Genomic DNA, 24,081 nt, shown 5'->3' on the forward strand with positions numbered 1-24,081 from the left:
CTAGGACAGCAACCCTTTTGATGCCACCGCAGGCTATCGTAGTCTGACCTACGAGGAGGTACTACAGGAGCTGGTAAAACACAAAGAGCTCCTCAGGAGGAAAGACTCCCACATCCGGGAGCTGGAGGATTACCTGGACAACCTCCTAGTCCGGGTGATGGAGGAGACGCCCGGCATTCTCAGGGTGCCCTACGAGCCGTCCAGGAAAGCCGGCAAATTCTCCAGTAGTTAGTAAGCCAGTGCCACTGCGTTGGTAATGGGGGAGAAGAGAAAGGAGGAAAGAGAGAGGAAAAAATAGAAGCAAAGCTTGTTACTGAGAGAGACCACACTATCAGGTTTCACTTCATACTCTCCTTCGTTGTGAAGAGTTGTTTCACCTGTAAATATTCGCGGGGACTATCAAGAGTGACCTTTGAAGTGAGCTAAATAATTTAAACCTTTAAAGTGAAAATGGGCCAGAGTCTCGTGAACAGGCAGTTCCTTAGGATTCACTTAGGTGCTGGTGCCGGCCCACTAACCTGCCATAGGCCTAGAAGTACCTTCAGAAGTACATGACTTACTCCTCAGGAACAGATTTCTCATCAGGCAGAGCTGATAACTGTGGTTGGTTTCTCAGAAGTCAGTTTGTACAGATTTAGCTGCAGGAATACTGCTCATTATAAACACTACTAAACAAAAAGTTCATATTTTATATGCATATATGTACATGAATGCTCTGTTCATGTATCTTTGTATATAAAATACATGCATATACCTCATATATACATGTGTTTTTAGAACATTTAAAGACAACTGGTTGCCTCTAAAATTAGGATACCAATTAGGATTTCTTAATTTGAAAATATATGTGTGCTCTATCAATGCAAAACAAATCATCATTGCTACTCTAATGGTTTGTTACACAGAAGCTGCTTCAAATCACTCTTGACTATGTGAACCTTGGTTGCAAAATAAGCTGCTACTGTATATTATTCCAGCATCAAATCTTTTCTCTTTTTCCAAAAGTAATGATCTAAAGCCCCCTTTTAAAGAACGATGTATTTTAGGAAACTTCATTAACTTTGCAACGGCATGAATTTCTTGAATTAATTTTTTATCTTAATATTTGAGTTTTGTTTGAGCTATAAGCAGAAGATAAGCAAATGTGATTTGTTGAGATTCTGAATGTCTTTAAAATATTCAGTACTAGCAAAGAAAATATTAGGAAGTTATATCTGAACATAATTTGGGGGGGGGGGGGGAGTAGGTGATCATTCTGATGCCTGATAACCCAAAGCAATGAGCAGTTTCTAGGAATGAAGAATTAAGCTTGGTTTCAAGTTACATAAATAATGGAACAGGTGGTTGCATTTGGTTTCTGAACCAAAATAAGAGTTACTAAAGGAGGGGTGAGCTTTTAGAATAGATCTTTACTAGCACGACATTTTACACTATTCTACAGCCACCCTGTAAGGATAGATCAATATCACACAATTGTGTCGGCTTTGTTTTTAAGTCTGCTCCCCAAAAATGTTGACTACTCGCATGAGTTTTCTTTATATATTTGTACAAAATTAGTCTTTGAAGTGAAAATGATATAAAAACATTACTAATCATCTGCTGATTTTTTAACTTTAAAAATCTGAAATACGTACTATGAAATACTGAATCTGTGTTTTCTAAAGGAAATTTAAGATGAAAACTTCACCTGTATATGGAGACGTATATTCCCCAATCTTTTACCAGATGCATTTCTGTCTAATGTTTATCTCTACTAAGACTTCATTGAGAGTTAAATACAAAGCACATATAATAGTTTTGCTCAGTTTAATATTTTGAATCAGATAATACTTGGCCAAGCTTATATTCACAAGCTAAAATCCCTTGTTATTTGTATTTTTCTGAGTTTCTTCAGTTTTTCTATGAGAGCATAAATTTTGAAATTCTGAAAATTTTTCTGAAATGCAAATACTTAAATAATTTTTAATAGGAGACAAGGAAAAATAGCTTTCACCAACTTTTTCCTCCACTTCTAAATTTCTGTAATAAACCACACAATCTGGTATCGAATTTTATTTTCCCATTTGAGGTCTTGGTAGTTCTTTTTAACATGTTGCCATTTTTAGTTAACATTTATTAAACGTTGCACAATTCTTAGTATTTGTTTTTTCTGTTGCTAGTGTAACTGAGGCTCTTCTTACACTTTTAAAAGTACTAAAATCCATGTGTTTGCAGTATTACGACATTATCTGCAGATATTTTAATATGTTTTGGCCAAACTTACTCTTTATAGAATGAACCACGATGCCAGTGTTGTACTGGGGATATGTTTTATGTAAATAGAGCTCATGAAAAAGTATGGTTAAGGGCCTGCCATTCTTTTTATGAGGAAATTCATTTTTAAGGAGGATTCTTTGCCTGTATAAAAACTGTTAAGGATTAGACTTATCCATACGTTAATGATTTGGTTATAACTGCATCGATATTTTTGTCTTTAATTCTGAGACAAGAACTGTATTGAAAACTGAATCTGCATTTATCACTGCCCGAAATGTTCTGTTCCGATGTTTATGAACTTTCTTTCACTCGTGACCTGGGATCAAACTGACTATATATATATTTTCATCATCAGTCGGTCAATATAAGGAACTAAAAACAAAAAGTAAAAATGAGTTCCTAAGTAAACATAACAGTGTTGCCTGTGTTTGTGGGCAGAAGTGCAAATAGAGTAGTTTTAAGTTTTAGCGTTGTAGGAAAAAAGGCCAAACGATCACATTCGTTTATTTTGCAAAGTATAACTTTTAAGTATTCTAATGGTATATTTTGTTAGTAACTTAGACAAGGAAATAAAACATATGTACTCATTAAATAACGTGCAGCACAATAGACTTATAGACAGAGTTTACTTTTGCTTTTATGCTTAAAAAAGGCATGCTCAAAAATATTTCCACCAATAAGAGGATTTTTTTCAATTGCAGAGTTTATAATAGTCTCAAACCTGTCTTAAGCTAACATACTTCTGTTACATAATTAAAAATATTTCTGCTAATATTTTTAAAACAGTATATAGTTTTACGACCAGCTCCCCTCCCAGTTCTAAAATTCAGCTTCAAAGTATTGAACATAACTGTGCTACCACGTAGGCTTCAGGTTCATTTATTAAATACCAGGGAATAAATCTTAGAATTGTATATAAAATGATGTGTCGCCCATTCACGAAAACTATTTAAGTATTGCTTTTTGCTGCTGTATTCTGCATTGAGCCTAGTTTTGCCATCCTCCCATGAACGTAGTATTATCCATAGATTATACATAACTACATCTGTTGCTTTTAGCAGTAAGTGAAGATTTCGTTGTAATTTTCCAGCTGTGAAAATGTTGCCTGTATTTAAAAGGGTTTCATGAATGGAAACCTAAGTAAAACTCAGCTCTCTAGTGACAGACTTGCTTTCCTCACATCCTTCACCAACTCCTCTACTCTCACACCCCACTGCCTACCACCCCCATAAGGGTGATTATTCTTTAGCAAGGAGAATCTCAAAAAAAAACCAAACAAACAAAAAAAAAAGAAGAATTGCTGTCTTTAATATATTTAGAAATTGTTACACTAGAACTTTTTTTTCCTCTCAGGTTTTTAGAAAAAGCAGCCTACCTTGGATTTGTGAAACAAGGTGAAACTTTCTGATGTCTGTGTGCTCATATGTCTTATAGATATGGTTGGTGTCACGTGTGTGTGTAAATGAAATAGGAAGCATGCTCATTCCCTCGATCTCTTTAAAGGATCACAGTGCTGCTGGTTCATGATCGTACATGGAAGGGTCTGTCAGCACACACCGAAAGCCCCCATTTTCACAGATTTATAAGTTTAATAATCCAGATGCAATCATTGGAGGTATTTAATATGCAATAGGTAGCATCTTAACTAATTAATCTGCATAAGAAGGGTTTTCTGGTGTATTTAATAAGAAGTGTAGGAGCTCTTCAAGCATTAAACTGGAGTTGACATTTTATTTCATTTATTTTCCATGTCAAAAAATACACTCTTACAATGGAATTGAGGTCTGTAACAAATGATACATTTGGGCCTGTCAGTCTTCGATCTTAGGGGTGGTTTGATTTTGAGGTACAAAAAAAATGCTGCAGATCTAGAAATGTGTATATTTAGCAGGTATTTGAAAGATACAACAAGCGTTATTTATAACTGCAGAGTATTACACTTAGTAAAATGCTCTAGTAACTTGTATACATTTTTGCAGGTACAAACTCCAAAGTATGTAAGCATTATGTAACATGACAGTTGTATAATTTATGTAATCTGATGCATGAATCAGAATTTTTATATATGATTATTGGTTCATTATAGTTGATTAAAATGTTTAATCTTAATTTGGTTGTCATAATTTCTTATCGCAGATAAAACAGCATGAATATTCATTTGTACATGAGCCCTCCTTGTCTTTTAAAAATACAGTAGGACGCCTGTTACCATTTGATGTATGGCAGCAAGTATTCTGTAAGACCTACAGACTCACTTCACTATGAAAATAGTTTTGAAAAGTAAGGTTTAGCGTGGACACTGTTTAGCAGCCCTTTGTGTATAAGATGTCCCCTCACGGGGACAGAACTTACTGTTTGGTAGCAAATTACTTGTGGGTATTTATACAGGGGCTCAGACCTATGCCGAGTGCTTTCTCTTTATGCGTTATTTCATTTATTCTTCACAACAGCCCTCTACGGTAAGGACTGTACAGGCTTTCAGAGGAAATTGAAGACAGCTAACAAAACAGCTATTTGTGGAACTCAAGAGTAGAGTAGAGTTGGCAAAGCCATGGCATTTCTCACTGGTTTTTAGTGTCGAGCTCATGGCAGAGACCACTAATTCATGCCCACTTCCAGCGCTCTCAGCCTGCAGTCCAGGTACATGCCTGTCCATCCCAGATGCCGTCTGAGGGAAGCAGGAATCTAAGGGCCTGGGACGATGGTGTGGGTGTGGGTGTGGCAGAGTGTTAAGCAGTTGTATTATTCTAGATTATGAGACGTGATCCGCACGTAGCGGTCCTGAAGGTAAGTCATGCCCTCTTGGAACAAGGGAGTTCTCTGCAGGCCAGAACACCTTCCTGGTCCTTAATTGCCCTCAATTTTCGAGGCCCATTTATTGTATCTTTTTACTTGCCCTGGTATTTCTCTGGATCGTTCCCCTTTCCGTCTATCTGCAGCACACACGTTTATTTTTTCTTAGTCTACCGAGACAAATATTTGAGGTAATTTGAAGGTAGAGAGTCATTATTCTGTTAAAGTGGCTGTTTTCCACATAGGTTTGTTCTAATGCTGTGCCTCTCTCAGAAAGGGCAGGTGGAAATGAAAGCGAGGCCAGGGTTGCTAAACCTGATCATCTCAGAGACTGAAAATGTAGATTTTCTGTGAAATATGATTTCCACGTGTTAGCAACTGATTCTTTAAAAAAACAAACAAACAAAAAACCCACAAAACCGCAGGCCACTAGTGCTCAGTCTTTGCCTTAGTCATTGTTTCTGAGGTACCGTCATCGTCGTCATCAGAACAGTGCGGAGTGTAGTTGTTTACTTCCCCCACGGATGATCTTGTGTTTAATCAAAACCTGACTTGGCCAAGGGGCGTGCGGGGCATGTGTGATGCGTAAGACGGAATCACAGCTCAAGACTCCTGGGAGGGAGGGGGGAGAGGATAGGGAGTAACGATCCAGTGACTCCAGAGTTTCAGTTACGTAAGTTGAATAAGTTCTGGAGGTCTGCTGTGCAACATGGTGCCTACAGTTACTGACACTGTATTGTTCATGTAAAAATCTGTTAAGAGGGTAGAGCTCATTTGAAATTTCTTACAGCAGTAAAGAAAAAGCCTTTCTCGGGTACGCCTGCCCCTGAGCCTGGCAGTGCAGATGCTTTTCAGAGGGAGAACAGCGCAGTGAATCTGAGTTACAGTCCGAGAGCCACCGCTCTGCTCTTTAGAGCCTTTTAGAATGTTATCTAGTATCTGATACATCCCCTTTTGTGGTAGTTATGATTTTTCAGTATCTTATTTATGACGGTCTTGCCTTTTGTTAAAAAACTATATAAAAACTATTAGTGTCCCAAAGATCAGTTTAGCACAATACTGTCCTGTGTTAAGGTCACATCACGTATGGTATGTGACAATTTCCAGTCATCTAAAGTCAATGTGTTGCTGTGTGTGTGTGTGTGTGTTTTTAGGGTATAAAATACATATTTCAATTGAAATATAATGGTCATTGATTCCATAGTTTCTTTGATTTTGTACATCCACTATTTAAAATTCTACTGTACTTTTGGACGCCAGCCAGATCAGGAAAGCTGGATGGTTAGATCACTGGTTGTCAAAGTGTTGCCCGCAGAGCAGCAATGGCGGTATCACCTGGGAACTTGGAAGAATGAATGCAAACTCTCAGGCCCGACTCCAGACCTACTGCATTAGAAACTCTGGGCATTGGACCCAGAAAGCTCTGTTAACCAGCCGTCCAGGTGTTTCAAATGCACGTTCAAATCTGACTACCATTGAGATAGAGACCCACCCACCCCCTTTTTTCTTAGTTTAATGTACTGTAGAGAATTTTTTTTTAACTTAATGTAATTTTCCTTGCCAGTCCTGAATTTATTTATGAACCTGTTTTTTTAGTTTTTTGATAAAATGAATATTTTGTGTTTTGAAGAAACTTAAGTCTGATGAAACTTCATATAGATAGAATGCTTGTAAGATAATGCACAATGCGTTATGCAGAGTAGATACATAGTTAATACCGTTGATTCTTTGATATCTTGATTTGTTTGTGCAGTAAGATTTGCTGTTGTGATGGGGAAGGAAAAAATGCACATGGGCCTTAATGCGAAACTGCCAGAATGTCTTCCTTTGTTCTGACGTGGCGGCCAAGCTTGGTTAAGGAGGGCATCTTTCTCAGCCTCACAAGAGGCCTTGAAAACCGAGGTAAAAGATAATTAGTGTAGAAAGGAAACAGAAAATGCAGCCACATATGGAATGCGGTAGAATGAAATTTTTGAATGTATGTGTGGAATTGGGCAATGAACCTTAATATAACAAGTGAAGCCAACTTGTGACTTGAAGTGAGAGGTTCTGTTTAACAGGCATTTTGTAACTTTGCTAGTTACAATCATTTTGTCAAATAGTTCATAAAAAGCTTACATTATTTTCACAATCAAAACTGAGTCGAGTTCTCGTTTCTAGGGAAATCTAGAATGAAATGTAAGAGTCTTGTTAGATCTTGCATCAGATACTAGAAACACTGGATGATTAGGAAAAGACCATTATGCATTAGGTTAAAAATAACAATTTAAAATAAGGGTGATATGAGAGAGGAACATCCAATAGCAGAGTATTTTATTGGTTTTTATTCCTCGGTGGAAAAATGGCTAGAACGTTAACAGTGTAACATGGATTCAGAGACATCTGAACACTGGCAAAAACTGTTGGGTTTTTTGGTCTTGTTTGTTTCAGTCATCACTCTCAAACCCTCAGTGGAAACTTCAGTGCCAAACATGAGACTAGCCTCTGGCAGAGAGGGAACTAGAGAGCACAGGTCATTCAAATCACGTCTGATTCTGAATCCTGAACTTGAACCTGTGCTTTCAACCTCTTTCGGCAAAATTTTGCTAAAGTTAGACAAAGAGTAACAACATTGGCTTAGGAATTTCATTTCCTTTCCTAGTTATGAAGGAGGCATTAATGAGGGGGAAGTGGCGGGAAAAGCCTGCGGAATTGGGTGGGGAAGGCGGCAGTAGGCCAGGCTCACAGGAAAACTAGTTGCCAACCTCAGATTAATTTAGGTTATAATCTGAAACCGTATAGGACAAGCACTTTTAAGAAATAAGTCATTTGTCATAAACCGTTGACTGATCCAATAGCAGTATTTAGTGTTTTTATGTTTACATTTAAAGATATTTTATTAATATACCGTTAACTGAACATCTTTCATGATTTATAAGCTATAAAATATTTTAATCCTTGGCTCATTTTTTTACCAAGCTATTCACTTAATGCTATATAATATGTAGCACTTGAGACCATCTGTTAGGAATTCTTGAATAATATGCACACTGTGAAGATATGTACAGCAAATAAAGCAGAAAACACATGAAATATTCAGGAAGAGTTTGTGAAGACAATCCTTGCATTTTAATTAAAAAAACAAAAAATGTGGTCTTAAATCTAGCAGGAAGTCTTTCCAAAACTGAAGCTCTTTTCTTATTCTGGGAAAATTGTGCTGCTGAGTGGCCTTAAGATGTCCCTCTGACTTTAAGTGAATAGATCTTAAATAAAAATATTGGCATTAGTACTACTTAGAATCGTCCTTCTGAGCATACCTCATTAAGTGTGCGAAGTTACTGCAGAGTAACGGCGGCAGCTGCATGGGAACCAGGATAAGCAGGCTGTTTTGTGAAGCGGGCCCAAGAGGGAGGCTGGGACTAGGACAACCTGGGTGTCTTGGGGTCATCCCTGGAGGACGGATTTGGGGGGAGCATCAGGTTGAATTTGGTAGTCTTGGAAACACTGAGCTGGGTGCAGCGAGATCGTAGGCCTTGGATGGTACTTTAATCCTGTTGGAGGTTGAAGCTATTTATTTCTTTCCTTTGAACTGGTGGACGATGGGGGCAGGTTGGCGCCCTGGGTGGGTCTCCCCAGAGCAAGGGACCTTGTTGTGAAAGATTGAAAGGTTTCCTAAGTCGCTCAGCTGCATGTAGACACCTGGGTTCTTAGTCCACCCACCTGTCGGTTGGGAGTGATTCTAAGGAGACTCGCTCACTCCCAGGGGCCCTGTTGTCACTTAAGGTCACACCACCTGATGAGCTGTAGCCTAGACACCTGTTGTGAGGCCACCTGCCTCTAAGAATGGGCCGTAATGGCATATACGTGGGACAAAATTTAGTTCCCACCAGGCCATGGGAACGTCTGGCCAATGGTAAGTCTTAAGCCTGGTACTCACCCTTCAGCGGTGCCTTCTCTAACTGCTTTCAACTCTTGTGTTCTGATGCCTAAACCAGATGTCCTCGGAATCAGACCTTCTCTTTGTTTAGTGATTGTTACCTTTGGATCTCACAATAGCAGGAGTAACCTCACTCACTGGGTGGACCTCAGACTCCAAAGGCACATCTGTCAAAAGCCTTAATAAGACCACAGCTGTGTACCACACCTTAATTTCTGATCGACTATTGCATAGAACTCACTCTTTGGGGGTATTAGCATATTATTTCAACCTTTTGTCTGATCCTTACTCTTTTTATCACAGACACTCTAGGTATTTATTATTATCCACCTAAAATAATTTGGGACTGTTCCTTCTGTTGATTTCCACAGACTGGCCAATCATTTTATAAATGCCTTTCAGTTGTCTTTGTGCTGAGTTCTTCCTATTTGTGGAGGGAGTCAACCAGTTGGACAAGCCTCATCTAAGTTTCTCTTCCATTGGGCAATCTGTAGTGTTCGGCACCCTCTAGTAGCTGAATGAATTTCAGTATGCGTGGTGAACTTACTCCTACCTTTATCATTTTTATACCCGTATTTCTCTTTGTCCCGACTCATTTATTTCATCGTTTTGAATTGTATGTATGTTTGTAAATCACCTCAGCTCGTCTGTGGGATGGGGCATCGTATGAATACATTTTTTATTTGGCATTTCTTCCAATCCTGCTCATTCCACTGCGTGCAAAGTGCCCCATCCGATCTTTGCTGACCTCCCGCAAACCACTGTCTTGTACATTGATTTGTCCTTGTTTTTGAGTCTACTAGTTATTTAAAAGCTATAGACAGAGAATTCCTGGCAAAGACTTTGAGCCTCTGGTCACTGTATCCCCAACATTGATGCTTAGCACAGTGCCTGGTATTTAGTCGGTACTCAATAACATTTGTTGAATGAGTGATCAGATTTTTTTTTATTAAAATCCATATTATTGTTACGAACATCTATTATCAACAGTGATGTTATCTTCTAAGGGAGCCAGCCCCTTTGAAATGAATAAAAAAGGTTTTTAACAAGCAGTGGAAGTTGGATCTAGAGGAGACATGATTGCTACCAAAACCTTGCCAGTATAAACTGGGAACAGGCAGAAATAAATGTTCGTCTTAAATTACAGGCCGTCTACCAGAGTTTAAGAAGCATGCTTAGTCAACTTCACTCCTTCCTTTACTTTAGTGGGGGCTGGTCACCTGCAACTCTTCATGTTTGTCCACTTGTCTACACGCCCTGCTCATTTGTATGCAAGCCCAACAGAACCAGCTAGCTGGTCACCTTTGCTGCCCTCCCATTTAGAGTTCGCGTGTCACATTCCAGGTCCTCAGTAAATGCCTGTTAGAGGAGGGAGGGGAAGGAGGACTTCAGTGCTGGTGCTTTGAAATATGGTGAAAGAAGGTTGTACTTTTTCGTTGTACGTGATTTGGTTGGCAGCATGCTGAGATTTTAATTATCTGTACTTTAAAATATCGCAACCATGGCTATTATAAAAACACTTTCCATTGTCCTTGATGAAGGGAGGAGTTCTCATTCTAATTTGGCTTATATTTGTAACTAATGAGAAAGAAAGAAAACTTCAGTGGTCCCTAATTGAAAACAGGGAGTTTACTGATCCACTTTTGTTTAGGAGTCTTATGGAAACTTTAGATATAAAAACAGTTTTCTGAATTATATCATGATACAAAAATAAATAAATCATTTCGATAAGAACACCAGGCAAGATAGGCTTTTCTAACTGAAGTGCTTTCCTTATTATATATGTCTTTCGTTGAATAGTCCGGAAAAATGAGTCCAGAATAAAACCTCAGTGCTGCTCGGTAAATAAATCTCATCTTGAGTGTTTATAATTGCTCAGTCGACAGCTGCTGTGTCAAGGAAGTTGGTGAAGCCTCACCTGGGTTCTCCCAGCCACCCATTGAGCCATCCTTCTCTCCATCCTTCAACTCAACAAACTGAATACCTGCTATGTGCAAAGCACTGTTCTAAATGCTAATAATAGAGTGGAGCAAGATGGACAAATGGAGATAGGGCCCTGATCCATCAGTGATGTCTACCAAGGGCTCGTGAAGTCCATGCCCCGCCCCCATTTTTTTTTTTTTTTTTTTTTTTTTTTTTTTTTTTTTTGCGGTACGCGGGCCTCTCACTGTTGCGGCCTCTCCCGTTGCGGAGCACAGGCTCCGGACGCGCAGGCTCAGCGGCCATGGCTCCCGGGCCCAGCCGCTCTGCGGCACGTGGGATCTTCCCGCACCGGGGCACGAACCCGTGTCCGCTGCATCGGCAGGCGGATTCTCAACCACTGCGCCACCGCGGAAGCCCCGCCCCCATTTTTTAAGGAGCATTTTTGAATCTTTTAAGGCCTATTCAAGTTGAAGTAACCAGTTCAGTCCTCTCAAGTTCATCATGGCAGCACCAACCGATTGCACTTGAGTGTTACTTTCTTGTGAGGGTAGAACTTCAATGTCATCTGACAAATACTGATCCTAGACAATGAGGTAATGGTAGATGTATCTGGTAGCATGAAGAACTAAGGATGAGCTCATATGCAATTTTTCCATGACTCTCTGTGTTAACCCATGAGTTTAATTTTTTTTAAAATGTAGTTGAAACCTGAGAGGTGTTCCAAGCAAGATTGGAACAAACAAAAAAACCCACGGAATTATCTCCAGTATAGGGACACTTCTTGGATAATTAAAGGTAATGATGCAGATGGTCTATGTTATCCTTTTCTGCAATGCAGAGAACTCATTTTCATTCACCACTTGGGTTGCAGCCGTATCACTGAGAAATGAAAGATGAATGAAAGTAAATTGTATTTAAGAAACCCTCATCAGCATTTAGGACAAGTGAGTTTTGGGTTTGGAGAAAAATAAGTACCAACTGCTGAATGGATTTAGAATTGTATTTAAAAGGATGTTTTTTGCTAGTACCTTCTAAATCAAATTAACTGAAAAATTTTCATACCCAAGATCTAATGAGTCTGATTTAGCTTTTTAATTGAGAGTAATTACCTTCAAAAGACGAAAAACAAACATCAAAGCAATGGGAAAGAGGTGGGTCAGTCAATAAATAGATTTAAGGCAACTGAATTCCATTTGGAAAAATATACAAGTTCAAATCCACACCTCACTCTTTATACCAAAATTAATTCTATATGGATTAAAATTTTAAACGTAAAATATAAGATGTATCAAAACAATGTGGGGGTTTTGTTCTGTTTTGTTTGGTTTACAGCAGAGAAGACCTCTCTATTCAAGTCACAAAACCTAAAGCTATAAAGGAAAAGATAGATACATTTGACCACAGACAACTTTTAAATCATCTGAACACCACCAAAAAATCCAATAAACAAAATCAAAAGGCAAAAAGGGGAATAGATGGCAGCACAAATGACAGACAAGGTCTGATTTCTCTATAATATAAAAAGCCCTCATATACCCATAAGAAAAAGACCACTAGGAAAATACTCAGAAGGCAGACAGAAGAAAAATCCAAATAGCCTTATGAACATCTGCAAATTAGAATAGACAAAGAAGATGCCATGTTTTACCTATCAGGTTGCTCAGCTGTGTTAAAGCACAGGCTTGCCAGGAAAAGGGGACACGGATACTAGGTCATTTGGGGTGTAACTTGAAGCAAGCTCTTTGGAGGGCAATTTTATAATATCTATAAATATCTTAAATGTGCATCCCTTTTGATCCAGCAATTTTATTCCAGGAATTTATCTTACAAATATTCTGGCAAGTGTATACAAACATGTATTTGTCAGGATGTTGACTGCAACACTGTTGGTAGTAACAAAATACTAGAAATTGGCCACTGGTCAAACAATTTATGTTGTCTAATGGAATAGTATGCAGCAAGTAAAAAGCACAAGATCCATGCATAAACTGGTATGCCAAAATACCCAATTACTTTGTTAAGGGGGTAGAAAAAGTCAACAGAAAAATACAGGTAGAGTGCTCTAGTAATTTGCATTTTAAAATACGTATGGGTGGGCTTCCCTGGTGGCGCAGCGGTTGAGAGTCCACCTGCCGATGCAGGGGACACGGGTTCGTGCCCCAGTCCGGCAAGATCCCACATGCCGCAGAGCGGCTAGGCCCGTGAGCCATGGCCGCTGAGCCTGCATGTCCGGAGCCTGTGCTCCGCAACGGTAGAGGCCACAACAGTGAGAGGCCTGCGTACTGCAAAAAAATAAAAAATAAAATAAAATAAAATACACATGGGTATGTATGCATTTGTAGGAACATTACTGGAAGAATATTGAGATGGTGGTTATTTCTGAAGAATACGCTGGGTTTGCAGAGGAGACAAGAGACAAATTAGTTTCTCATAAATCCCTTTTGGTTTTAGTCTTTCATCATATTCTTGTGCCGTTTTCAGAATTAAATAAGATACATCTTTTGATTAATTTAGGAATATTTGACTCTTAGCCTGATTTTAGACTTCAGCCACACTTATATGATTTGGGGGTCTGTATCAGAGCCTCAAGTAAACCACTGCCCTGCTGAGGTGAGCGGTTCACCATCTGGTCAATAAGACGAGCCAGGCTCCTCCATTTGCAAAACCGCCAGCTTTCCCACTCACACATCTGGCATCCAGAACACGTGGGGCCCTTCCCGTTGGAGAACAGAATCCCCACGACCCAGGCTCTCCATGAAGATTGATGCTACTTCTGCTGGAGAACCACAGTGGAAGGTGCTGCCCATCATGTTTCTTATGATACATTTCTGGTAGAATTCAGTCCAGGAATTTCTTTTTTAAATTTCTATAGGAGTCGGACAGTGAAGTTCTAGAATTGACTTTCTTTACCACATTGCTTTCTTTGCCTAGAATCTTAGCATCAAAATCAGTGTTCAATTCATAACTGGCTTTTTGATGACTATTTTAATGATCTGCTTATGACCAAGGTATTTATTGAAAATCTTTTTTTGGAGAAACCATGACATCAGTGTAAATTGTAAAGAAAAGAACAGGTTTAATGCTACTCTGACTAGAACCTCTTCTGTCCTGTAGGTGAGGTGAAACCTTTAAGGTATGTTTTCCTTCTAGGAAAGACAGTATCTCCTACGTAGTATTCTTGCCAAAGATAAATTAGTTTGAATCTAATCATGAGAAAGCAATCAGACAAATCCAGAACCTAGTTTATTCTAGTCAGTTATCTTATAAAACCTCAATGTCATGCAAAACAATAGACAACAACAAAAAAGGTTGCTACAAATTAAAATAGTCTCCTGAGATATAACCAAATGTATTGGACAATATTATTGCCTGAATATTAGATTCTGGGTTAGGAACAAGAGGCCAAAAAAGATATTTGGGGGACAATTGAGAAAATTAAATATGAACTAGTAATATTAATTTCACAGGTATGTGATGGTTATGGCCTTATTATTAGGAAATGCATGTTAAAATATTTAGAAATGAAGCATTTTAGTGTTTGCAACTTATTTTCAAATGGCTCAGGGGAAAGGTTACAGCTAGAAAGCTAAAGCAAATGTTAACAAAATGTTGACAATTTGTAAATCTAGATGAAGGATATATGGGTGTAAACTATATTTTTCTTTCGACTCTTCTAAGAAAGTTTGAAATTTTTAAATGAAAAAACTGGAGAGAAAAGATCTAATTTGACTCATAAAATCATACTGTTGGAGAAACAGACTCACAGAGAACAGACTAGTGGTTGCCAAGGGGGAGGGCAGGTTGGGGAGGGATGGAGTGGGAGCTTGGGGTCAGCAGATGCAAACTAGTATATATAGAGAATGGGTAAACAACAAGTCCTACTGGATAGCACAGGAACTGTATTCAGTATACCCTGTGATAAACCAGAATGGAAAAAAGTATGTATATATATATACATATATAAAACTAAGTCATTTTGCTGTACAGTAGAAATTAACAACATTGTAAATCAACTATACTTCAATTTTAAAAAATCATACCGTTCGTAAACAGTTATAGCAAATAAAATAAAATAAAACAAGAAAAAAAGACTTTTTTAGGTTAGGCTTCTTTGTGCCATCCTCCTGATTTGACATTTATCCCTTGTTATTAGCAGGTGAGGACATTCTCTTGGTAACGTCCCTGCCACTCCTAGATCCTCTGGCCTGCTCTGCTTAATGGGCAGCCCCCGCCTCTCCGCAGCCTTCATTTCTGCACTCTGGTTTCTGCCAGCCTCCTTGACCTGCCTCCTTTACACCTCATCCCAGTGGAGAGCGTTTCTATCAGGGTCCCAGGTGGCTTGTTTTTCTCAACCTTTGCCCCCGACCCCCTTGGCTCCCCCCCAGGTGTCTCTTCTTTCAGACCTCTCCCCCTCCTCCTGCCTTGGTCTAATTAAACTGAAGTGGTGCCACCTGGCCAAGTCTTCCTTCCTGGGCCTCTTTGGGTGGGTTTTCCCTTTTTCCCCCTCTGGGGCTGTCATGAATTTCTTGTCAGCATCTTTGGCCTTTCCTGCCCTCCTTTCCCCCCAGGCTGGCCCTGTGGCTGCCCCAGGTGTCCGGTTCTTAGCTGTGATGGAAATTGCTGATGGCCTTTTCAGAAACCGGGAAGATCTGATTAGGACAGCCCCCACGCCTTTGCAGACACCGATTCCAAACGTGTGCCCGTTAGGTTGGGGCGCGTGTGTGTGTGTGTGTGTGTGTGTGTGCGCGCGCGCGCATGCCTAAGGGGCCGTGTGTGTGTGTGCGCGCGCGCCTAAGGGGGCCGTGTGTGTGTGTGTGTGTGCGCCTATGTGGCTGCAAGGGGTGCCTTTGCCTCTTCCTCCCTGGGGGGCCCTGTGTGTGTGTGTGTGTGTGTGTGTGTGTGCGCGCGCGCACGCGCGTGCGCCTATGTGGCTGGAAGGGGTGCCTTTGCCTCTTCCTCCCTGGGGGCCCTCCTGCCCCTTCTCACCCTGGTGTTGACCTTTTCACTTTCACACTTTGAAATTTAATGCCAAAAGCTTTCCTGTCTTTCCACTGGAATCCCCAGGATCCCCAAAACAACACCCCAAACAAATAAATCTTAAACAGTCAAGGCTAATTTAATGATTTACGTTCTGGGTCCATTCAAACAAGGAAGCCAACTCAGGGATCAATTCTTACCTGGATTTCCCAGATTTAAGCTGTGATCTGGCCGCTGGGGTTGGACCCTTAGTACGGTGACTATAGTATAAAGTGTATTGTGAAGAGAAATGAAGGCTGGAAAATTATGGGGACCAAGAGACAGTCATGCTTTGGGCCAGAACGTGCAATCTACAACTTACTGCTGACCTTGGTGAAATACTTCAGCAATGAGCAGTAAACACAGCTACAGATAACAAGGTAGCAGTCACACTGCCTTCTTCTCTTGACTCTTGGATATGCTTCCTGAAAGTTTCCAACAGTTGAGAAGCAGAGATGAAGAAGAAAAACTGAGTTCTAGCCCTGACCTGGCCACTGATGAGCTTTGCAATTTTGTTCAAGTTCCTAAACTTGATTTCTTCTGTTTCCCCATTTCATAAAAAGAGGAAGTGGGTTGGAGGGCTGGTAGATTTGATGATCTCCAAAGTCTCCCCCAGCCTGAAAAGTCCACGTCTGGAGTTTTACATTCTTCCCCTCTATTTTTTACAAAGTGCCTTTTAAACATCGAGAGGAGATCTTACTGTTTTTTGTAATTTGAGAGCTCAGTTTTGAGCAGTCAACCCTGATCTGAACCCAGGGCTAAGATGATACAAAAGGAACCCTGTGAAAATCAAAGACCACAGTGTGTGGGAGACACCTGCAGAGCATTGACACCCAGGTGTCTTCCTTATTCATGGGAAGCTCAGGGGAGCGACTATGAAACACCCCTGGACGCCCATGCCTGCGTGTCTGCATTCTACACCACAGACAGAGCCCTGCCTGGTTTCATCACCTCTCCCTAAGTGTTTGACGATGGTGACTTTGATCTGAGCCCGAAATCCCAAATCAGAGTGATCGTTTGTTTAAAATTGTCACACATCCGGAAATTCTAAAACCCAAAACAGAAAGCACTAGAACAAAGATTTTTCTTTCTCCTCTGTTAAGGGCATTAAGGAGCACTGTCCTGATTCAAATAGCTGCCTATGCTTAGAATTACTGAGTTTCCCCAGCAACAGGTTACAGAAAGAGTATACGAAGTCATGAAACAGAGCAGAAGTAAAATGAAAAGGTAGAAAGAAAAGTATGACCAAGTAATTCCTTTGACAATTACATAATTTAATCTAAGTAGAAGGCAGATTTAAAACATGAATCTAAGGGATGAGGTGAATTTTAAATTTGGAGGGGTATTTGCTAACACATATTCTGGTTACCACAATAAGAATAGAGCTGAGAATTCTAGCCCCAGCAAAGCCGGTATCATTTTAACACCACATTCCCTCTATTTTACTAAGCATTCACCTCCACGGGTGTACGTCTCTATAGAAAGGCAACAATTCCCACTCTGCTTCCAGAAGGAAAAAGCCTTTGGGAGCTTCCAGCTTCTCTCCGACCCCGTCCCCCGCCAAGAGGGGGCGTGGCTTACTTGATTGACAGGTTTAGGAAGGGAGGTACGCGTCCTTGGCTCCGAGGCAGCTTGGCCGCAGGCTGCCTGCCTTCTGGGGCGTTCGGTCACGCAGTGAGCTCACAGACTCTCATCTGTAGGGGGACTTCCAGTTGGCCAGAGCTGCCTATGACTGGGGTCCAACTCCGGCTAATTCAGGGTGAAGGATTCAGAAGCCCACTCTGTATTCACCATGGCGTCTAATTTAGCTTTATCTTGAATAAAGCTGATTTTTTTGTCTCCAGTTGTCTGACTCCTCTGTGTATCTCAGGCAGGGAAGAAGGGGGTGTTATTTATTGTGGTCGCTGCAATTTCAATAGGTACCTACAGGGAGCCAGGTTCATTTCCAGGAACTGAGTCGATAAAGAAGGCTAACACTGGGTCTTTGTCCTGAGAAATTTGCAGTCTAGGATTATGAAATTCAATTTCATTAGGTTTATTGTGGATGGGGTTCTTCCTCACTTTTTTTTTTTTTTATCTCTTTGGGTGTTATCGTTGTGTCCTATAAATAAGTAAACAGTGTTGCGTTTCTAATGTGAATTACAACAGAGCTATTTTGGTCCTCTTTGTATTATACTTGGGTTTTAACAGCTCACAGAGAACAAATTTGATTGTGTTTATATTTAAATGTTCTTAATAAGGGAAACAGAAGGATTAGATTCAGTAAAAACAGGAGCAGCATTCTGAATGTGTTTAAACAAGTTTTCCCCACTGATAAATACAACTATTGAGCATCATTTTCAACTAGACTGACGAGAAAAAAGTCGTCAGTTCCCCTAAAGAATTTGTTCAATGCTCCAGGCGAGTTACAGCTGGAACCTCTTAAAGAAATCAATCTTTCGTAGTAAATGACTCATAAGACCATTTAAATCTATGAAGCTTTTCGGTAAATTTATTCAATTAAAAGGATTTTCAATATTTTAGAAAATATTAAATTACCCATAATATTCTTGCAATGGCAGAATGGAAAACAAAACACAGCACACACCCAAGCAGCCCTGCTCCAGAGCTGACAGACTGTGTGTCAGCAAAGCCCTTCCAGCCTTCTGACAAGTCTCATGTAGATTGATGCAAGTTACTTTGGTGTGTTAATGCTGACAGATTTACTGATCATTCATGATAATCACCCCTGCTGCTTTAGGGAAAACATTTTTTAAGTTCTAAGTATTGGGGGATTGTATTATGCCATACTGAAAAGGAAAAAAACAACTTCTGTAATGACAAGGCAACATCAGTAAAGACTGGACCAGATAATCATAATATGCCCTTACTAGAGTAACCTCTCTGTGTCCAGGGTGTATTTCACCTCAAATTGGGACTGTGACTTTTTTTTTTCAAGTCACTTGAAAAAGTTCACTTTACAGACTATGCTTTGGATTTCTATTGGGTTGGCCAAAAGGTTTGTTCGGTTTTTTTCCGTAAGATGGCTCTACTAGCACTTAGTTGTCTTTAACTTCATTCGAAACAATTTTGTTGGATTGTATGTGACAGCTGTCATATCAGCATGTATTTAAAAAAAGACTTATCAAAATTGGTGAAGTTTTGTGTAGCCATTTTTAAAAATTGAAGATGGAAGAAAAAATATCAACATTTTTGGCATATTATGCTTTAGAATTTCCAGAAAGGTAAAAACGGAACTGAAAAAGTTGCAACTGCGTTTTGCAACTGAAACGCAAAAAAAGATTTGTGCAGCGTATGGAGAAGGTGCTGTGACTGATCAAACGTGTCAAAAGTGGTTTGCGAAGTTTCATGCTGGAGAGTTCTCGCTGGATGATGCTCCACGGTCGGGTAGAGCAGTTGAAGTCGATAGCCATCAAATCGAAACAATAATTGAGAACAATCAACGTTATACCACGCGGGAGAGAGCCAACATACTCAAAATATCCAAATCAAGCGCTGAAAATCATTTGCACCAGCTTGGTTATGTGAATCGCTTTGGTGTTTGGGTTCCACGTAAGTTAAGTGACAAAAAACCTTCTTAACCGTATTTCCGCATGCGATTCTCTGCTGAAACGTAATGAAAACATTCCGTTTTAAAACAAATTGTGACAGGCAATGAAAAGTGGATACTGTACAGTAATGTGGAACAGAAGAGATCGTGGGGCAAACGAAATGAACCACCACGAACCACACCAAAGGCCGGTCTTCATCCAAAGAAGGTAAGGTTGTGTATATGGTGGGATTGGAAGGGAGTCCTCTATTATGAGCTCCTTCCGGAAAAAACAGATGATTAATTCCAACAAGTACTCCCAATTCGAACAACTGAAAGATGCTGTCAAGAAAAAGCATCCAGAATTAGTCAACAGAAAACGCATAATCTTCCATCAGTATAACGCAAGACCGCGTGTTTCTTTGATGACCAGGCAAAAACTGTTACAGCTTGGCTGGGAAGTTCTGATTCATCCTCTGTATTCACCAGACACTGCACCTTCAGATTTCCGTTTATTTCAGTCTTTACAAGATTATCTTAATGGAAAAAAATTCAATTCCCTGGAAGACTGTAAAAGGCACCTGGAACAGTTCTTTGCTCAAAAAGATAAAATGTTTGGGGAAGATGTAATTAAGAAGTTGCCTGAAAATGGCAGAAGGTAGTGGAACAAAAGGGTGAATACGTTGTTAAATAAAGTTCTTGGTGAAAATGAAAAACGTCTCTTTTTATTTTTACTTAAAAACCGAAGGGACTTTTTGGCCAACTCAATACTTATGTAACTCATTTTTCTTTGAATTTGACAAAACATCATAGTAGAAAGTACATTCTAGTGACTGGAGTACTGAGCTGAATAGATGGGAGAATACAATGTCTAGAAAGGCAGTTCTCACCCATCCCACCTTGCCAGTAGGTGGAATTCACAATTTAAGAGGTATAATAAGATTTTGGCTTTGCCTTTTGGTGTGTAGTGAGTCAACTATCAAATGGGGAGAATCACCTACCTTTCAGGTCTGAGGATAAACACAAAGAGGTTTTAAAGTCTGTTGAGGTCCCCAAGAAAAATGATTGTGTGAATTCTGGAAGTACTCATTGGACTCAGAGCAATGAAGTATCACTTTCCACTAGGCTGGGAAGAAGAACACGCCAAGTGTTGGTGAGGATGTAGGAATCTCTGCATCTTCCTACCCCACGTGTGAGACCAGAAGGCAGTAGTGCCCCACGCACAGTAAGCATGAGTGCCTTATGACTCAGCAGTTCTGCCTTTCAAGGTATGTCCCAAGCAGATGCTCATACAGGTTTCTACAGGACTGGTACGAGGACGTTCATTGCAGCATTGTTTCTCAGAATGGGACTTGGAAGCAGCTGGAAAGAGTGGGCATGGTAGGAGGTGGGGGGCGGAGAGGAGGAGAGGCTTATACCGCAGATGCCGTGCAGCGATTGGAAGTAACAGAATAGATATCGACAAGGCAACATGGGTCAACTTGGAAACATAGTCCTGACAAAATCAATAAACAGAGTAAGATCTATATAACAGCACTACTTATGTAAATTAAAAATACATGCAAAACAGTATTCATTTTCCAAGAACACATACAAACAAAAGTTTCGAGTCAGTTGGAGTGATTCCATATGGTCGGGGTGTGCAGTAGGAGTAGGGAATAAAGAATAAATAAACAGTGTAATTAAAAAATATGAAAAAGGGGGTCACGCATGGAACAATAACTAGCGTAGGGTGTAGTGGTGTACTGTGAGCCGAGGATGGTGAGCTCACACCTGTGCATTTCATGTACCGCCCCTCCGCCAACTCTCTCTCTCTCTCTCTCTCTCTCTCTCTCTCACACACACACACACACACACACACACACACACACACACACACACACACACACACGATTGCCCGGTGGTGACGTATGGGCCCAATCAGGGCCTATGCAATACATAAAAATGGTTTGAATTAGTTACTAAGACTTAAAATCCAGCTTTTCAACTACTCTGAAAAGATCCAGCCAGCTTGGGCCGAGGGTCTCAATCCCCAACTGTGCCCGGCAACTGCACCATCTAAAATAAGCTTGTAGTCTCCTGGCCATCACAGCCCTCACCCCACCCCGCCCCTGACAGAGGATGAGCGTCAGCTCCCAATCGCCTTTGCATTATGCGCTAAACCAGACGCTTCTCCCGTTCTGTTTCCTACCCGGGCCTTGAGCTGGTGCTGCCTGACATAGATGTCAGCTGCCTTCCACGTCCTTTTTCCTGCCATATCCTCTCAGAGGTTTGGTTCAACCAGACCAAGTGAAGGAAAGGGAGGAACAGGGATAACTCCTAAAACTGGTTAAAGCATGTTGGGCGGGTGTGGGTCTTTCCCTGAAATGAAGGAGACCCAGGTAGGATCAGGCTTGAGGGGAAATTCAAGAGCCCCTCCGCCCCTTTTCATCAGGAGATGTTTCAGATGCCCTTAGGAAATCCAGATGGAGCAGTTAAATAAACAGTGGCTGTGTGAATGGGGAGTTCTAGGGAGAGGGGAGAGGTCAAAGTTGGAGAATAACCCATGGACACCAGCAACAGAAATGCGGTATTTAAAGTTCTGGGACTGGATGAGATGACCCGGGAAAGTGCAGAAATAGAGAGGGGGAGGGAGATTGAAAACAAAGAAAAAAGAAAAAAAGGAGGTATGAAATAAGCTCTGTTGAGAGGGGGAATGTGAATGAAATATGAAAATTTAGGAGAATTCCCTGGCAGCATACTTTTATATTTTTCCTAGAGCAATAGTCAATTGGATAGAGCTCAAAAAAAATCACGTTAAGTGCAAAATGCATGCTGCAGAATGGCCTGTGTAGTATGGTACTGTTTATGACTATTGAAAAGAATATTCATGATTATTGAAAGGAATCTGCCAAACAATGCAACGCATTTTTTCATGAATCTGTGAGGCCACAGCCTTTTGAGAGGGACCAGGGAGAGTGGGGCAGGGGAGGGGAACCACGGAACTGTAACAATCTCTAATGGTCTTTTATTTTTATGATTTTTAAAAAAGATTTTTAAAAATAAATATGATACTGAGCAGTTTTAGTGAAAGTGCAGGTGAAATTGGGAATATTGGAAATCTGCATAGTAGTTCAACTACAGCAATCTGTGTATAAAGTAGATGTAAAGTCTTTTTTTTTTCTTTTTCGGTACGCGGGCCTCTCACTGTCGTGGCCTCTCCCGTTGCGGAGCACAGGCTCCGGACGCGCAGGCTCAGCGGCCACGGCTCACGGGCCCAGCCGCTCCGCAGCATGTGGGATCTTCCCGGACCGGAGCACGAACCCGTGTCCCCTGCATCGGCAGGCGGACTCTCAACCACTGCGCCACCAGGGAAGCCCATGTAAAGTCTTAATGGCATGTGTGATGGTTAATTTTATGTGTCTGTTTCACTGGGCCATGGGAGACCGAGATATTTGTTCAAACATTATTCTGGGTCTGTTGGTGAGGGCGTTTCTGGAAGAGACGAACATTTGAAGGGGTAGACTTAGTAAAGCGGATTGCCCCTTCCCTAATGTGGCTGGATGTCGGCCACTTCACTGAAGGCCTGAATAGAGCAAAAGTGCTGAGTGAGAGGGAACTTCACCTGCCTGACTATCTGCGCTGGGACCTTGGTCCTGCCCACAGAGTAGAATTTACACCGTCAGCTCCCCTTGTTCCCAGGCCTTCAGACTTGGACTTGGGCTACACCTCCAGCACTCCTGGGTCTCCAGCTTGCCAACAGCAGACTGGAGGACTTGTCTGCCTCTACTGTCTCTTGAGCCAATTCCTTTAAATAAATAGATAAACAAACAAATAAGTACACAAACAAACACAGCTCATAATAACAAATTATTCTTTGTTTTATTCTCAGCAAACTAAGAACCAGGTCACTCAACATGTCTTCTATTGCTGGTGCAAGTTTGTTTTTTTTTTCTTCCCTCAAATGCATTTTTGTCAAAGTAATAAATGCAAATAATTTTAAAATGTCAAAAATTGCTACAAGGGAAAAAGTTACAAATAATAGTTCCATGCCTTCCTTGCCCACTGTCGAATCCTACTTTAGCTAGAGGCCTCTTCTATTTCTTTCTTCTGACGCGTATCTCCATTTTTCTCTATTAAATGTATATAGTGCACTCCATCAGATCATGATTTCTAGGCATTTTCGATTACTTTTCTCTTGTGCAGGATGAGGTCAATTTTATCTTATACTTACTTCCATTCTCCTCCCACCCTCCCTCCCATCCTCAAAATACAGGTGTGCCACAATTCTAGGTTAAATCCAGATTGAATGTTTTAATTAGGATTACTCTGTGAATCTTAGATTAGTGGGTCTTGAAGCCGCACTACGGGGTTCAAAAGCAGTTCTGCCCCTCGATGGCTGTGTGAGCTGGGCATTAGTACAAGTACTTTATAAACAAGTACAAAATGGTTGCGTAAGATGTTGTTATAGATCCTTGATAGTAAATCCTTGATGAATTTGTTCTTCAGAGTGAATGTGGAGTTTTCTATATTTTCACCTTCCAATTTTCGTAATTGAAAGCTGCTTTGCTTTGTCAGCTTTATGAATGCTGCACAGGGTCACGGATACACCTGTGAGCAGTGTCATTTGAGCATTGTGCAAGCGTTCGTGGAGCAAATGTCTGGAGAC

General features: G+C 40.6%; 1 protein-coding gene across 5 annotated transcripts in view; it reads left to right on the plus strand.

Annotated features, from left to right (window-relative positions):
* RAB11FIP2 (RAB11 family interacting protein 2) overlaps window positions 1-24,081 on the plus strand; it is a 133,487-nt gene that overhangs the window by 36,910 nt on the left and 72,496 nt on the right. Inside the window, exon 5 of one of the 5 annotated variants that reach the window (XM_059052915.2) lies at window positions 5-4,365. The exons of the other annotated variants lie outside the window; for them this stretch is intronic. Within the exon in view, the coding sequence (XP_058908898.1) occupies window positions 5-232 (228 nt within the window). The 3' untranslated portion in view covers window positions 233-4,365. Of the gene's footprint in view, window positions 1-4; window positions 4,366-24,081 lie in introns of those variants that run through there. 5 annotated transcript variants of the gene reach the window in all.

The sequence above is a fragment of the Kogia breviceps genome, chromosome 2 (genome assembly GCF_026419965.1).
Source record: "Kogia breviceps isolate mKogBre1 chromosome 2, mKogBre1 haplotype 1, whole genome shotgun sequence".
NCBI classification, from domain to species: Eukaryota; Metazoa; Chordata; class Mammalia; order Artiodactyla; family Physeteridae; genus Kogia; species Kogia breviceps.